At 46.4% G+C, this 17,773-nt stretch overlaps 1 protein-coding gene across 8 annotated transcripts in view; it reads right to left on the reverse strand.

Annotated features, from left to right (window-relative positions):
• ep300b (E1A binding protein p300 b) overlaps window positions 1–17,773 on the reverse strand; it is a 32,779-nt gene that overhangs the window by 2,859 nt on the left and 12,147 nt on the right. For 2 of the 8 annotated variants that reach the window (XM_062478870.1, XM_062478852.1), the window contains exons 17-30: window positions 17,530–17,648; window positions 14,972–15,211; window positions 14,692–14,780; window positions 13,517–13,597; window positions 12,944–13,000; window positions 12,603–12,680; window positions 12,357–12,424; window positions 10,597–10,747; window positions 10,129–10,389; window positions 9,806–9,971; window positions 8,594–8,761; window positions 8,246–8,407; window positions 1,423–1,704; window positions 1–1,019 (exon numbers count right to left, since the gene is read on the reverse strand). The exon at window positions 1–1,019 is cut by the window's left edge and continues 2,859 nt beyond it. In XM_062478870.1, the coding sequence (XP_062334854.1) occupies window positions 1–1,019; window positions 1,423–1,704; window positions 8,246–8,407; window positions 8,594–8,761; window positions 9,806–9,971; window positions 10,129–10,389; window positions 10,597–10,747; window positions 12,357–12,424; window positions 12,603–12,680; window positions 12,944–13,000; window positions 13,517–13,597; window positions 14,692–14,780; window positions 14,972–15,211; window positions 17,530–17,648 (2,941 nt within the window). Of the gene's footprint in view, window positions 1,020–1,422; window positions 1,705–8,245; window positions 8,408–8,593; window positions 8,762–9,805; window positions 9,972–10,128; window positions 10,390–10,596; window positions 10,748–12,347; window positions 12,425–12,602; window positions 12,681–12,943; window positions 13,001–13,516; window positions 13,598–14,691; window positions 14,781–14,971; window positions 15,212–17,496; window positions 17,649–17,773 lie in introns of all 8 variants that reach the window. The other 6 variants (XM_062478844.1, XM_062478836.1, XM_062478861.1 and 3 more) reach the window with 3 other exon arrangements.

The raw sequence follows: 17,773 nt of genomic DNA on the forward strand, positions 1-17,773 counted from the left end.
TGGGGCTGCTGTTGCTGCCCAGGCATGGAGACCTGGCCTGGGGTGGGCTGCTGCTGGGTGGCCTGGGGCTGCTGCTGTGGAGGGGTGGCTGGGCCCAGCCCAGGCTTGCCCTGGGACTGGGGGTGGAGAGGAGAGGACCCTGGGGGTCTGTTGGCGTAGGGGGGCAGGCTGTTGGGGTGCTGTAGCTGCTGAGGGTTGGGGGCCTGGTTCTGGTTTTGCTGCTGTTGGACCTGGGGCATCATCTGCTGCTGTTGCTGCTGCTGAGGAGAGCTCATCATGCCCCCTCCGCCCTGTTGCATCTGCTGCTGGAACTGGTGGTGCATGTGGTGCTGGGGGGGCATGCCTCCACCCTGCTGCCCCTGCTGGAGCTGTCCTTGTTGGGGCCCGGCCCCGGGGCTGGGGCCCATCCCTGGCTGTGGGCCTGGAGGTAGACTGCTGGGCTGTGTAGGGGTCTGGGGCGTCGGGGGCTGGGTCCCCACCGAGGTGGGGGTGCTGGGGGCTGTGGTACCGTTGTTCCCCGGGGAGGGCAGCCCTCCCACGGGGCCTCCTCCCCCGGCCGGCTGGCCTACCCTCTGCATGCTGGCCATCCTCCTCCTCAGCATCTGGGCCTGCTGGAGGCGGTGCTGCAGCTGCTGCTGCCTCAGCTTGTGCTTGATGTTGAGGCAGAAGGGCACAGGGCACTTGTTCTCCTGGCAGTGCTTGGCGTGGTAGCAGCACAGGGCGATCAGCTGCTTGCAGATGGGGCAGCCACCGTTGGTCTTGCGCTTGCAGCCCTTGGTGTGCTGCACCACGCGCTTCATCTTCTGGCAGGACGGCAGCGAGCAGTTGGCGTTGCGACACTGGCAGGCGTGGACCAGGGACTGGATGCAGCGCTGAATGCTGAGGCGGCGCGAGTCTCCAGGGCTCTGGGTGGCAGCGGCGGCCTGGCTGTTGCTCTCGTCGTCCAGACCCAGACCCAGCTTCTCCATCTTGTGCTCGTGGCCCTTGGTGTTGTAGCAGGTGCCGCACAGGTCATAGTCCTGGGGAAGGAGGGAGGGGGTCAGTATTTATGTATATTATCTGTGAATGAGGAGTTCAACCATATGCCCTTATTCCTGAACATCTCATACTCATACCATTAAAATATAACGATCCAATGTCTAATGCTTTACTGAGCCAAACTATGTAATCCTATCTTCATTATTATATTTCTTTCCCTTCTTCTCACCTACTCTCTCAATCTCATGGAACTGAATCCCACCCCAACCCCCAACCCCAACTCCATCCTCCCTCCCGTATCCATCCTCCCTCCCTCCGTCATCCATCCTCTCTCCCTCCTCCCTCATCTTTCAACCCCCCTCCATCATTCCTCCTCTCCATCCCCCTCTCCCAACCTTATCCCTCATCTGTCCATCCCCCCTCCCTCCTCCCCCCCCTCCTCACCTCGCAGACGGTGCAGTGGAAGCGTGTCTCCACGTGGTGCTTGCACTCGTTGCAGGTGTAGACGAAGCGGTCCTGGCTCTGGTTGTGCAGCTCCACCAGCATGCACATGGAGCTCCACTTAGCCCTGCGCAGCGAGCTGAACTCCAGGTGCTTGTCCCGCGCCAGCGTCAGGAAGGCGTCGCGCCCATCCATCAGGTCACACGCCATCAGGGGGTCGGGGTCCGTGATGGGGGGCAGGGAGTTTGCCGTGGGGGCAGCGATAAGGCGGATCACAAAGAACACCTGCAGAGGAAGATACGAGAGGATGAGAGATAGTGATGATACCGGCGGCTTTTTGTGTGTGTACACTTTAGTAATTGCTAGGAGTCATAAGGTAAGGTTTTACTATTACAACAATATACTTAACAGGGATGCTTCAGGTCCAGAAATCTGTGCGTACAGGAGTTTGTGTGTGTGTACAGGAGAGAGTGTGTGTACTCAGGTACCAAATTGCTACACAAACAAAAAGGTAAAATACCAGATATTCTGAAGTTACAGTAGTACCGAATCTACACCAGTACCCATGCAGAGTTGGGAACTTTTTAACGCAGTGCCAATCTTAAAAGTGCCAATCTGAAAAGATGCCGGCATGGTGACAAGCAGCTTTTGCTGCGGGGGCTGCACTAAAACTTGTCGACAAGATAAATGGAAAGACCCAGGTATAGAAATACTTGGGTGTGAGGCAGATGACCAGGAATTATATTGGATAACCAAAAATTAATTTGCAAATGCAATACCTAATACTGGGGAATACGAATGGAAAGGGCACAACAGGGTAAACTCATATTTACAGAGGCTTTTATATTACATAGTTTGCAAAAATGTGTGTGTTGGGGTTTGGGATGTATATTTACATTTAACAGCATTATTAATTATATTAAGTTTAACATTTTAATGGTATTGGTACCGACTACTCAAATGTTGGTACAATGACAACCTTAGTGTGTGTACAGGATAGAGTGAGTGTGTATAGGAGAGTGTTAGTGTGTGTGTACAGTAGGGCTAAAACGATTTTTTCAGTAAAAGATAGTTTACAAATATTTCTGGTGTCGACAAGTCGTTTGATTTAATTTGACTTATTTTAAGGGGCCAACAAGAATGCTATTTGATCAGTGCAATGCTGTAGCGCTAGACGGTAATGCTCCCGTATGCAATCCAATAATAGACGAGACGACACGGTGCTTATGAGAATGTCGGAGTGCAAACGAAGCCGAACTAGCAGTGTTTTACAAAATGTCAAACAATAAATGCTGTTGTGTGTAATACATGCAGGGTGGAACTTTCATTTCATGGGAGCACAACGTGGATGTGGAAACATCTCGTAACGAGGACATAACTAGACGGGATAGCTGTTAGCGACACCAGTTGATAAAAACCCTCTATGAAATGAGCTAGCTGTATGTTTACTTTTCCTGCTACTAACACCGTAGCAACATGTCCACAGACAGCGGTAGACAGTACTGTGTGTGCGACCATTTTAATAACACTTTCGAGTAGCTACAACTGGAACTCACTTAATGTTAAATCTTTTTATTAGTGAATGCAAATAAGAGAAAAACAAAACAAAAATAACATTATTGGAGTAAAGTGATAGTTTGGTTAGCATAAATAAAAGCAGGGCTCTCAAGTGTCACTCATTTCGGTCTTTTGTCACGCACTCCCGCCACACATTGTATTTCTCACGCGGAAAAACTATCGATAATATATTTAATATGCCGCAGCACCCAACCGAAATTTCTCTGGCCGCGCCGCTCTCACTTAGCCTGGCTCTGCCCTCCTACGTACTTCTGCTCAATTTTGATTTTGCTTCTGTACTAGGTCTGGCCATGAGGTACGTAAGTCAGATGTCTCCGGTTGATTTTCTACCGGCCAATCAGCGAACAGAGGGAGTGGCTGTCGTGCGCTAGTTTGTGTTGTAGTTCCCTAATGGCGGCGGAGAAAGATGCGAGCGAAGCCATTCGGTCCGTTGTGGCGACGCTGCCGAATATCCAGAAGCTAAAGCCGGAGCAATAAACAAGTTTTGCTGAGTTTTGTTGGTGGCCATGATGCTGCGGCCCTCCTCCCCACGGGGTTCGGGAACAGTTTGATTTTTCAGCTACGGCAGCTAGCTCTGTTACAGTAGTGGTGAAGGAATTGGCTAAGGAGAACGCTAGCGATTGGTTATGGCAAATCAGAGTGGCTCTGGGCAGATCCAATAGTTTTAAACTTCAACAGAGTACCCGCCTACAAGGAAGTCAACGATTGTCAATGGAGCGAGGCCAGACTCTGTACAAATGAAATGTACGAGAGTCTGGTTAGGACCAGGCTAGCTCTCACTATGAAACCGGCAAGAATCAAGCGCGTCTCCCCTGGAAATCTTAGTCGAGCCTGCCACTTATCAGCCAATCAGAAAACAGAAAGGGGCTACACAATAGCCAATCAGGAAATAGCACTATTGTATCTGGGTAAGATTTAAAGCAACAACCAATGAAAAAAAGCATATCCTGGAATTGTTCACGTGATTCTGACACGTGACAACACTTTGAGCAAAAAGTCATGATCTCCTGTTTTAATGTTACAACAAATTCACAACTTGTTTGACACAAACAGTGACAACTTGACTGCTGTTAGAAAAGATAATTAGCATCAGTTTTTCATGAGTGTCTGTAACTTAGCCAACAGTTTTACAGCCTGTTCACTGACAACACCTGCTCAGAACAAGTCTTCTAGGCCTAGTCATATTTTGGTTATCATTCGATGACTGACATATTGTCACATTATAAACATCTCTCTCCAAATAGGCTTAATAATTTATTAGCACTAAATACATTTAAGTGTATTGCATAGTCGCTGTTATAGGTCACTTTTAAAATCATGTCATATTTTATAATTATATCCTGGCCATGGATGCATTAATCATTGCATCTGTCTTTCAAAGATGTCAGGTAAAAAGCAATAGGGGGGGGGGGGGGGGGGGGAGAGAATGTCACTCTTGCCTGTCTTCAAAACTTGAGAGCCCTGTGAAAGCGATCTAGCATAAGGTGTCGGGACCATTTTTTATCGTAACATTAGAAAGGATGAGAGGAAATGCGATGACTTACGAAATGTATAGTTTATCCCAAAATAAAACATCTCATGTGACATACAAAAGGATATATTAGGCAGAGTGCGGCATCAGTTAACAAGTTACTTGTTAATACAGTTCAGTAAATAGTGAATGACACTGTCTTGACGATTAGTCGATTAATCGTTCTAATAACGATCTAACGGTACCAACATTTTTGTAGTTGATACCAATACCAGTGAAATTTCACAGTATTCAATACCATCTTCGATACCAAAGCAAAAAAAACTTAGATAGGTTACTGAACAACTCATTTGTTGACAGTAACAGTCACCTACAATATCTAAGGCTGGAGCCTACTTATGACAACAGAACATTAAAGAGGTCATTGACTGCAAAACCGAGTTTACCTTGTCATAGTTGAATAACGACAGTTCGGTGGGTAAAACGGACATACAGTGAACCTCAAAGTCCATTGACACCTCTTTCCTATGCAAATCTCACAATTTGAAACTCCCGCTGTAAAACGGCCGGTTTCCAAAAAAACACCTTTGTAACGTCACAAAGGTGGCTCCATCTTTTTTGGCTGTGGTCTGTACCTTTGTCACGCCCCAATCTCAGGGTTCGCATATATCAGACACTAGTTTAGCTGTGCGCTGCTCTGTGTACTTCCACGGGAATTACAAAGAAGAAAGTCTTTCAATGATATTGAAAATGGACCACGGTCGTAAATGCAGTGTTCCAGGCTGTACAGGGAAAGCTGACACTTTTCATAGTCTTCCCAAGGAACCAAACACTCGACGGGCATGGTTGATGTTTGTCTATGAGAAGATCCCTGTGAAGTTCAGCACTCAATTTTTCATTTGCTCAAACCATTTCACCAAAGACAGTTTTGAAAAAAGATTTCCTAAGAAGCTGTTGCTGAAAAGAGGTGCTGTTCCGACCGTATGCTCATCACAACCCAAGCTGTAGGTATTATTTTGTCGCTAACAGTTATTAGCAATGCTAACGTCTCCTGTATCTAGCATAGGTAGAATGTGTGATGATTTAGTTTATTGGAAATGGGGCTAACGTTATTTAATTTAGCCTTTTTTTGCGATCAAATTTTTTCATTTTCCTGACTGTGTATCATTCGAATAAATAACCTCTGTTGTCATGTAAATCTACAATTCACGATGCATGTTTGGCTATGTTGCGTCTTTGTTCCGCAGCTTTGCTCGTTGTAAACCACCAATCAGCGCGCAGCTCTTCTAAATATTTATGAGCATACCATAAAAGGGAGAAAACCTCCCGTTTTATTCTAGGGCTATTTCACAGGGTTGCATTAGGGCGCATAGAACAGCACCCGGGCCACTTTCAGCCCAACCAATGTTACATACCCTATTCGGAGACCTTAAGGAACAGTGTGAAATACCCTATAAAATCAGTCAATTACCTCTTTAATACAATCACAATGCATTTAGGCTTAAAGGCAAAAAAAAGTGTGTGGACTGAGTGTAGACCAGGGGTGGGGAACCTTTTTTCTGGATATTTATCAAATCATTTGGGGGCCGTACAGAATTATCAACTTAAAAATGTGCCTGCTATATTTGGTCAAACATTTAATTAACTCACCCCTAATTTGATGGCTGGAACTGCTTCTCTTTGGTGAGGTTTGTGATGTTAGCTGGCACGGATGCAGCCTGCTTTGACTAGGGGTGCATCGAACATTTCTTGGGGGGTATCATGATTACGGAAAGGGATCGTATTATTTTTTATAAAATAAAAAATAGGGTCAAGCTTCCAAGACAACAGTCAAACCCATCACATCATTACACAAACAGGCACTGAAAATAATGGATCAGAAACCAACAATGTGGCACCACTTTGATTTTACAGAAATACAAGCTTTTTAATTTTGATAGTTTTATGAAGTTCGCTTTTCTTAAACTGACTTTTAAATGTTCCAATAATTTAGCTCCAGCCGTACTCTGTCCTTTTGTGACAAAAACAAATACAAGAAGAGTGGCCACTAGGGGGGCAGTGGGTGGCAACTGCATAGTAGAGGTGCGCAAAACCACTTCCGACCAATCATGTTTTTCAGTAATAGGGACCCATTTATGGAATAATTTACAAACTGAAATAAAAACACAAACCGAACTGAAAACATTTAATAGAAAGGTGAAACACTGGCAGAAAGAAAACCAAACATGTAGCCACTAAGTCAGGTCCATAAAGGCAGGAGCACACAGTGTGTCTCTGTTGTCCCTGTTGTAATGTATTGTGTTGTTACGTCCCTGTTGTAATGTATTGTGTTGTTACGTCCCTGTTGTAATGTATTGTGTTGTTACGTCCCTGTTGTAATGTATTGTGTTGTTACGTGATGTGCTGTTGTGTGTAATGTGGTCATGAATCTGTGAAATGTTGATATACTAATACATTGCATCTGCTGCATGATTGTGTAACTCACACTATGCAGTAAATTGTATTTGCCTAACTTTTTAGAAAGGTCTGACCAGGGACTGGGGTTGCAAATTAGCCTATTGGCTAAAAACCTTTTATGCAACACATCTACAACATAAGCTATGTATGTAATAATGTGCGCTGCATTGTCCCTGACAAATAAATAAAATAAAAATATTGCTACCATTTGAGACTGCTTATCGATCTGAGTGTTAATCAAGCGCAGAGCCATATGTTGTAAACATTCGGGGCTTAGCCCAAACCAACAACGTATTCTGGGTTTGATTTGCTAGAAAGGAATTCCATAGTTAATGCGAGCGCGCAGAGCACGCGAGCGAAAGTTTTTGGTACGCAACTCTGCGCGCCTCCACGGTCCTCTTCCACATATTAAAATAGTGCTGCTGCCAACAAATAATGCACCTAATAATATGGTTCCTGCAGTGCCATGGCGGGCCGGACCAAATGAACATCCCCACGTTCCCACCAGGGGTGGGGACGTTCCCCACCCCTGGTGTACACATTAAGTGAACTCTGCAGATGACTGTTTGTTCATTTGTAGAGCTCCAAAATTAAAATTTTGAACATTATTTATAAAAAGGAGAAAAAGTGGATTCAACACGCTTCATGGGCCTCTTAAAATTTTGATCGCGCTATCAGCACAAAACGTAAATATACATCTCAAACTCCAAAATACAAATTTCAGCTAACCACGTAATCTAAAAGCTTCTGTAAAAATGTGTTAACCCTGTTGTGCCTTCTCCTTTCATATTCCCCAGTATTACATTTAGTCATTTTTAGTCATTAGTCATGGTATTAGGTATTGCATTTGGAGTATGCCGCAAACCATAAAGGACATGAACGGGGATGTTTGCGGTGATCAACAATGTTCTCATTGTCATTTGCCTCACACCCAAAGTATTTCCATACATGGCTCTTCCACTTTTCTTGTCAACAACTTTAAGTGGAGCCCCAAGCAGGATTAGCTGCTTGTACAAGTGTTGCCAATTTATCAACTTTGTCAGTAGATTGACTTTTCGCCTTCCCTAGTGACAAAAAATCCCATCTAGCGACCAATCGAGTGATTTGTGAGCTACTAGCGACTTCTGGAGAGATTTGTTGGCAACACTGTGCTTGTCAGTGTCCGACTCTGCATGGGTACTGAGTAGATCCAGTACTCGGTACTATCGTAACTTGAGAAATTCTGGTATTCTACAGTTTTTTTTGTTTGAGTACTGACTTGGTACCGGAGTACCATTTTTTGTGACAACACTAGTGTGTATACAGGAGAGAGAGTAATACCTCCTTGTGTTTCTCCATGGTGGCGTAGAGCTTCTGGGAGAGGTCATTGGACACGTTGGGCATCCCCGGCTTCTTCTTGTTGGCTCGGCTCAGACTGCTCTTGTTCTTGCTCGTCTTTTTACTGTTCTTCTTTTTGGCATTCTTGCTGTCACCTTTCGTGGCCTTAAAGAGAGAGGGGGGGAGTTTAGATGAACATTGATTCTTGTAGTCTGTTCCACAGCTTCTCTGCTGTGTTCTTTCGATATGGCAGCAAACCCCATTAGGCTACCTAACCTCGCCTCAGGCGTGCTTGCGGACACCAATACCGTAGCCCTCCCCTCCTGCCGTTTCCCAGCGCTTCCCACTCACATCGATGCTCTCGCTGGAGGTGCTGTTCTCCTCCCTCTTGCGCTCCTCCTCCTCCTGCTCCAGCTCCTTGATGCTCTCCTCCAGCACGTTGGGCCAGAAGTCGCCCTCAAAGTATGGCAGCTCCTTGGCGCTGGTGAGACGGTCCTCCGTCGCCTGCTTGAAGATGTCCTGAAGATGGGAGAGAGCGAGAGAGAGAGGGATCAATCAACGAGCCGACGGTATAGATTGTGTATTGGCAGTAGGGCTGGGCGGTATGGCCTAAAATATGTATCGCAGTATAATTCTGAAGCACAGACAGTACCGGTATATATACCACGATATATTAGTTTTCCTTAAACTTTCATGACAATGTAATCCGCACCGCTGCGGCTAATCTACCGCACTCGGACGGATTTGGATGGGGTACGAAGAGTGTGCTTTTTTCAGTGCTTTGCAATGGAAGAAGAGCTAATATGTAGCTTTCAACAGTATGGGAAACTTCGTTCAATATTTGTAGAGAGCTAACTTTAACAAATTATTAACCTACATGGCTGAATACTCGATTCTGTTGGACCCCAATACACATTTCACAATACCAACCTGGCATCATTGCTTGCATGGCTACTCTTCCATGCAGCATTACGTCGTGTTGTGTCATACAAAGAGAACGGGATACTCCATCTGTGCAATACTGATGATGAGGATGTGGAAGATTGCCTGCAATGTTCGCTTAGATTCATTGCAATATTTGCATTTAAGTTCCGTGCGGTAATTTTATGCTGTGCCCGGTGTGAATGGGGTTGTGATAAATCTTATTTCTGGAAGGCTCTACCGTGGTTAGCACGGTATACGGTGGAGTCAGGTGGCTGAGCTAGTAATCCGAAGGTTGCCAGTTCGATTCCCGGTCATGCAAACTGACGTTGTGTCCTTGGGTAAGGCACTTCACCCTACTTGCCTCGGGGGAATGTCCCTGTACCTACTGTAAGTCGCTCTGGATAAGAGCGTCTGCTAAATGACTAAATGTAAATGTAAATAGTAAAAATCCGTAAGGTCGCTCTGGATAAGAGCGTCTGCTAAATGACTAAATGTAAATAGTAAAAATCCATATCGTAGGCCAAATTCATACCAGTATATTTCTATACTGTTCTTACCGCCCACCCCCTAATTGGCGGCCCTTTGTAGGACAATCTGTGCCAATTATTCATTCATCCTCCTCTCCACACACACACTGACCTTGTAGTCATGTACAATGCGCTCGGCCACAGCCTTGTCCAGCATCTTCTTGTACCACTCCTGCAGTCGTTTGGGCTTGGGGATCTTCTGGTCCATGGGGTGACAGTGGAAAATGTAGTCGTCACCCTCACTGGGAGGGCATGCCCAGATGTGGCCTGTGGTATACCTGATAGGAACGAGAAGAGGATTTCGTTTAGGAGGTGCAGTTAACTTAAAAAAAGGAAAATCCATAGGTCAGGGGGCAACCAGTGGATTTTGGTTGTGTTTCTTTTAAAAGTTCATGTTTTGGCTCAAAAAAACGTGTATTGTGCAGCATCTCTTACCCCAGCCTCTTGACGTACTCCAGGTAGCCTATGAGGATCTCGTGGTAAACACCTGTGCGCAGGTGTCGAGGCTGGAAGAAGTGCACACTGTCCAGATAGGAGATGTAAACCCGTCTCTGATTGGGCGGCGGGCAGTCCGAGCCGTACTCCTGCACGTGCATGCCAAAGAAGCAGACGTCGGCTCCGTCGATGTCCTCGAAGGCAAACAGAGCCTTGGTCCTGTAGGGGAAGGACTCGCACATCTCCCCACTATCCACAAACCTGGAGAGGGACGGGGGAGACGGTCAGCGAGCACGCCAGCACGCACTACACCGTTTATTCACTGTCTCAGAACGACACACAACTGGAGGTGTATTAAAAATGAATCTCTCTTTCCCCTCAAATCATACACTGAGACAAACAGTACGCCTTCCTCTTTAGTGTAAATTTGACCCAGGAAGGACAGTGACCCCTGACCCCCTCCCTCACCTGGACTTCATGCCCGGCTTGACCTCCACCACCTTGTCGGAGACGTGGACCACACGTATGGTGACGTCACCAGACTCTGGGTGGTTCAGGCGCTTGAGGTAGTCGTTCACCCGTGTCTCCAGGAAGGTGCCCAGCTTTGTCTGGGGGAGCCCTGGGAGAGACAAAGGCCGAGGGGAGGGAGGAAGAGAGAGGAGAAATGGAGAGAGAGAGAGAACAGGAAAGAAGGAAGGAAGATGAGAGAAAGAGAGAGCATGTTTAGGAGACCAGCCACATGTTTGGAGGAAAAGCCAGCTCGGTCCAGTATGGATCAGGGGGTGTAACTGTCAAGTTCTTCAGAGTTGAGGGGTTGACTACCTAGGTCTTCTGACATTTAAAGCCCAGGTACGAGACACTAATCTCTGAGGCAGACTAAAGGGCATGTCAGTAGCACACAAACATGTGACAGCAGCTCAACTGCTCCGCAGTAAGTCATCTAGGCACTTTGTCACTCCTTCAAGCGAAGTCTGAAATAGCGCGATGACTGCATCAAAGGGGCTTTTCTGACCTTAAAAAGGAGTCAAATAACGAGAGTTCACCAGCAGGACTGATAACAAGAGAACTGGTTAGACCAGCTCGTTGCTTTGAATATCAGGGCCGAGGATGCCAGTGGGGGGGTAGACAGACTGGATATCAACACACTACCCTCATAGTCCGTCCCACTTTTGACATACACACTCCATGCTCTCAGTGAGTGACGGCTGACAGGTTTGAGCTGATTGGTTCGTCTCTGTGTCAGCCTACCTGCGGCTTCCTAAAACCATCAGCTTCATTAGGTGAAGAAGGACGGGGATCACTGAGTATATCACCAGGGAAAAGGATGAGGTACACCAAAAACATGGTTAAATGCTCATAAAAAGTAGCATAACAAGAAACAAAAAAGAGCTACAATCATTTCCCGCGCGATATTTACAAAGGCTGGAAAGTCGCTAGTCATTGTGAAGTAAAAAAAAAAAAAAAAAAAAGATTTGATAAAATCTCTTGGAAGAGACATAAAAAAGACAAAAAAGAAAAAGGTGATATCGGGCATTCATTAAACTGCCTGAGAAAACCGCAAAAAGGCTGTGAAAAATTGAATTGAGAAAAAGGACCCTAGGCCTTTCAGAGTGTAGCTACAGGCCTGGAAGACATGAATGAAACCAAACCACGAGGCTGCCTGGGAGTCTGGCAGCAGTGCGCTAGTCAGAGGACAGGCTTCTGAAAGGAAAAAACAAGTTCGGTTACAGGTAACATTTGTGTTGGGGGGGGAGGGGGGGGAGACACAGAGGGAGTGGGTTGGTTATGGGAAAAAGAAAGAGAAAAATATATTTTGTGTGTTTTGTTGATCCACTTGGTCTCGCAAGCTGTGTGTGGTTCTCCCATGGCAAGAGGACTGCCACCGAAAAAAAAGAACGATTTCTTAAACGGAAAATGGTCCCTGTGAACCCAGAGGAAAACATTTTGTACAAAGATTCAGTGTCCGTCATAGGCAAATAGTGCGTTTGCTCTTCACAGGAAATAATTGCTATACTTGTGGCCAGTGGGCTTCCAAAGAGATTAGTGTGTGTTTGTGTATGTGTGTGTGTGTCTTAGTTAAAACACTGAAGTCTGGGACAGCGTGAAGATTAGAACACAAAAGGTTAAGCGAAAGAGAGGGAGGGGAAGGGGAGGACAGACATGGACGGACACCCCAATGAGTGATGGTTGTAGATGCGCGCCCCCCGTTTTTCACTTACTCCACTTACTTTTGGCCGCGTACTTGTTCTCTTTTCGTGTCTTATTAGCCTTTTTAAGGCAACTGTCACACACAAAGCTGAGGAGAGGGGAGAACAAGAGAGACTGGATTGATTTCCATGTTGCCATTTATCTCTGACAGTCAATCGTGTCTGAGAAATGACGCCATTCACGGCGGCAATTTGTCATATAGGACTGGATAAGATGGAGTGTGATGTCGGAATGTTTAGTATGTGTATGAAGGCAGCTTGGCTCACCCTGCCGGCCATATGGTGTCGTTATGAAGGACACAAATCTGGTGCATTTTACGACCGCAGTCATTACATTCCACAAGCCTACACAGAGAGAGAAAGTGAGGGAGAGAGAAAGAGAAATGGAGAGAGAGAAAAGTCCGGAAACAAAAAGAGAGGAACAAAGGCCATTAAGCTGTGTGTCATTCATCATAGAAACAATCATTCTTTTTTTTTTTTTGCAGAGGGATCTTCAATGAAGTTGGATAATCTGGTGCTTGAAGACAAACAATCCACTGTGCTTTAATACCTTCTATCTGATGACAAGACACTGACCACAACAACAAAAAAAAGTGATGAGGACGTACAGTTCGGGGTCAAGGGTGTCATTCTTCTTCCTCTGAAACTGCTCTTTGCTGATGGACCTGGGAGAGATGGGGGGGGGGGCATCAGAATACAACCATCTAACACCCTCTGCTGGTCATACACATTCATAGTAACAGGCTCGGTTCCACACACAATAAAATCACACTGGCAAAAAGAATAGAATTATATTATCTTAATTATTAAATTGAGACCTATGGACAAATATAACATTAGAAGCCTGTGTGCAAGGAGGAAAACGTCTAAAAAGTAGTAAAAAAAAAAAAAGTAGCTAAAAATAGAGGGAAAGCAAAGAAGGATGAACCCTGCATTTACAGGGTTGAAAGAGGAAAGGTTTTTACTCTAAATGTCACTAGTAAGATGGAGAATATAGTAAGACGGTAGAGTAAGAAGAGGACAATCCTTCAGAAGATAAAACAAAAGTTTAAATAATTCAACTAAATCAGAACATCTTCACAAAGACCAGATATTATTCAACAAGATGGGCTGTAAATAAGTCTATGTGTTTATATGGGGAGTAGAGTAGGGTATTTGGATAGGGGGGTTGTGGTACTCACGTCTGAGGTTGGGAGGGGTCGTCTCCTAGCGACACGCTCTCGCCCTGGATTTCGTTGAAACACTTCTCACAGAAGTGGTACCTGTCAGCAATAAGCCCATATTGTGGTGAACTACACCGTTCGCCAACAGCACAGCCAATCACAGAGTAGGCACGAGGAAGCAGCCACCAATCAGGGCAGGGCAGGGTAGGCCAGGGGGGCCAGGCACACAGGAGATGGCAAGGTCGTCGCCAGGTAGCAGCCAATCATGATGCAGGTTTTTTGTGTGGGCGGGAGTTTGATTTTGCACGTAAATTTCGGAGTGGATGATTGGTCACACCAAAGCAGGCCAATGCAGACATCACAAGCGTTAAAAAGGAGGGAGAGAAGGGAAGAAGGGAAAGGGGGATGTGGGAAGGGAGGGTAAAAGGAATATTAAAATAGCGTGAAATAAATCGTTACAGGTCAGATGAGGACAATAGAGGGATGGAAAGGAGAGAGGGAGGTAGGTATGGATGGAAGGAACATGAACAACATCCAATAAGAGACAGACAGCCAAGGCAAAAGCAGAGGTTAGCGTTGTACACCCTAGCGGCAACACTCAACATTACAGTAACACAGCTAACAGGTGAATCTGCTGGGTGTCAGAGGGGACAGGAGAGAGGGGAGAAGAGGGGGAGGAGGCTGGCAACATAAAATACGGTTAAAGAAAACAAGTAGTAGTGGTTGCAAGAGACCCATCATCTCTTCAGTCCATTTATAAGGAGGGTACCCATCTTGTCAACATTGGTGAGGCTGTCCTTTCCCCTAACAGCTCTAATGTATTAATAATTTAATAAAATAATATCTAACGTGAGATTTTATTTCATTTCAGAGTTTTGAGTACTAAATAGCACAAACGGGTTTAGGACCCAAAATAGACAAGTCCAGGTACCCCCTTTAGAAATGACCAACAAATGGGGGGAAAAAAGAAGGTGGACAATGAAGATGAGAATGGTGGCAGGGTAACCAGTTAAAGCCAAATTAAAACTTCACTAATTAGTGATTGAACAATGCTGTATTACAGAATATCATTGTGCTTAATGTCACTCGGGTATAAGCCCATTGCCCTGTGTGTGCGTGTGTGCGTGTGTGTGTGTGTGCGCGCGCAGAGGTGAGGTCAGGTGAGGTGTGATCTGTTTGTCTGCGCCCCTTACCTGTTCTGGTAGCTAAAATAAGCAGCGTCTCGTTGGATGGTGCATAACTGTTTTCCATAGCAGCATAGAGTTTGGGGGGAAAACTCAAGCTGTACCATGGAAAAGAAGAGAGAAGGGGAGGGGGTGGGGGAGGCACAGAGCTTAGTAAGATGTGGGCAGATTCCGACACAAAACTGCATGGTGTTATTGATATGATGGAGAGAGAGAGGTGTGAGATGCCATCGTTCACTGATGTTACAAACACGCGCGCGCTCGCGCACACACACACAAACTCCCTCACCTTCCGCCCGCAGCAGTAGCCCATGCCCTGCATGACGGGGTCGATCTCCTGCTCGAACACCTCGGCCAGCTTGGAGCAGTACTTGTAGACGCGCGACGTCTTGCGGTTGTACAGCCAGGCGTTGTTGAACATGAGCCAGATGTCGTCCACGTACTGCCAGGGCTCCTGGTACTGGCCCGTGTCCAGCTTCCTCTTGATGCTGGACAGGTCCATGGGGGTCTTCACGATGTCAAAGTAGTCCTGGTGAGGGGAGGCGGAGGGAGGGGGAAAGTCCAGGAGCGCGGGGGGGGGGGGGGGGGGGGGAAGAGCAAACGGAGGTGGACCCGAGGCGGTGGAGTGGTCAAACGTGGGAGAGGAGGACATGAACGTGGTCATCGCGGCGGCGGGCCGAGAAGGTCCAGGCGGGGCCGGGGCAGAGGAGAGAAGAGGGTGCGGGGGGACAATGTTGAGAGCTGCAGAGAGGAGGTTCATGTGCAGACAGAGAGACATGACAGCTTCTCCCCTTCAACCCTCCGCTTTGCACCCAGACTCCCCCTGACGTATTGACGTTCACAAGTGAGGAGTCAGGAGCTAGGACCCCGGAGCTAAGACCCCGGCAGAGAGATAACTCAACTACTTTGGTCTAGGTGCTACTCAAGAGTCTGCAGTCATTTAGTGGGGTCTGGGTGCAGAGGTGAGGTCAACAGAGCAGACAAGATTCACACTGTGGAAACACTAGTTGGTACACACTCTCTTATTGGCAGCTTTTGGCGGTTGGCCTTGCTGAGCCAGCGGTGAGGGTGGCAGCATGGCACAGTCAAAGCCAAGGGCACAGAGAGGCATGGCACAGACAAGGGGATTGGGAGGGAGGGGGGAGGGAGGGAGGGGGGGAGGGAGGGGGGAGGGGTTGGCGTTGGAGGGCACAGCAAAAGGTCTCTCCGTCACCCTGGAGCAAGAGATGAGACCTTTTGGTCCGACCAGCAACGGTTACGCCATGGCAGCCAAGCGATGACGTTCCTTCCTTAACGGATGTGTTAGGCTCGTTGTCGTACGGGTGAGGTCGAGTCCGCATTCAGAAGAGGCTTCGGGGTGATGATTCAAATGTCATTTATTTACAGGGGCAGTGCACATTAATAAACATGATTGCAAATGTGCCAGAATTAGCCAAATGGCTATTTTTCATCTGTAGACCGGAAATCATGCTGGTTATTTGAGATAAGTTATGCTTAAGTGTTTGATTATGAAAAGCCTTGTGGCATTTCTAGATCTGTATCAATAGCTACCATGATACAAAGCCATGGATATATTACATCATTTAATGGCAAATTCTCAGTATGTAGGTTTCATTCTGATCCAGTGAGAAGGGGAGGGGGTGGGGGGGGGGTACTGGGGTGGAGAGATGTGCCAACCACATACCTCTTCAGGCCTACTGAATAGTATGTTCAAAACCATCAAAAGTGGAATAAGCGTTCCAGCATGTGGTACAACTGACTAGCTATCCAAATACAGTCAACATGTGGCCTTTGACTAGGACATGTATTCAGGCTTGTACCTCTAAAGGCTGGAGGACTGAGAGTTGGCACACCTCAACACACAACTGAACACACACCTCAACACGCAACTAAACACACCACTCAACTCCGACACAGTACTGACTACTGGCGAGGAACTGACTAGGAAGCTATGAGTGAGACGAAAACAACAAAACCGTAATACAAATTAAAGTCTACGAAAGCAAAATAAAAAGCTTGGAAGCATAAAAAAGGCAATTAACTAAAAATAGGAGTATGGAACATGATAAAATAAAGCAAAAAAGGCTATGGACATTCTTTGGGAGGCCTCTACAAGTCAACTTTATTCCCGTAGGATTTGGTTCATTGAAATGCTGAACGGTGATGTGCCAGTGATAAAATGGCGGCTTATTTTGCCTCTTTGATGAGTGATGAAAGAGAAAAAAAACAAACAACCATTAACTAGGCCCAAGGGGGCGGAGGGATACACAGCCTGGGCCAACACGCCCAGAAAGGTGATCTTCACACAGCTAAATCAACTGACTAAATTGCTGTTGAAAAGGACAATCAGCAGTACAGCACATTTAAAATGAAAGTCTATGCCCATGTTAGAATGTTCATAGCCTTGCTTTGTTTTATCTTGTGGAAAAAGTGTTCTATTTTTGTGTATGCAGTGTAGGAAACTAACTAAAGCAGTCATGAGCTGTCACACAAACACACACACACACACGCCTTCCCAACAACCTACAGTCCAACCAATTGACCTGTACGTGGTGTTCAAACTACCTGAGTAGAGACAGAACACACTCAATTCAACACATTCAAGTTACCACACATACACATTTCCAGGCACCAAATGTCAATCTCTCAACTTCTGCACTTGCACGCATATCATGGCACTAAGATGGAGAAAGTGAAGGATGAAAGAAAAAGCAGTATGGCAAATAAAAGAAAGAGAGAAAGTGAGAACAAAAATAAAAAAAATAAAAAGGAGTTTTAGAGGGGAGCAAAATGGAGGCCAGCGCAGTCCCTTACCAGGTTAGTTTTGTTACTAGTTCGAATACGTACGGGTATTCCCAGTAACTGGGGGTCCACCGGCTGTCTGAAGGGCAGAGACTCTGGGTCCTGGCGGTACAGAGCCTCCAGGGTGGGCATGAGGGCCTGCCGCAGCTCCTCAGGCTTGAAGACTTGAGGTGGAAGAGGAAGAAAGATACGGAGGTGGGGAGGAAGAAAGGAGGGTTGAGAGGAAGTGGTTGCAAGAAGGGATAGATGGTGGAGAGAGAAAGAGACATTATATGAAGGAGTGGGGGGG

This window comes from Osmerus eperlanus, chromosome 2 (genome assembly GCF_963692335.1).
Source record: "Osmerus eperlanus chromosome 2, fOsmEpe2.1, whole genome shotgun sequence".
NCBI lineage: Eukaryota > Metazoa > Chordata > Actinopteri > Osmeriformes > Osmeridae > Osmerus > Osmerus eperlanus.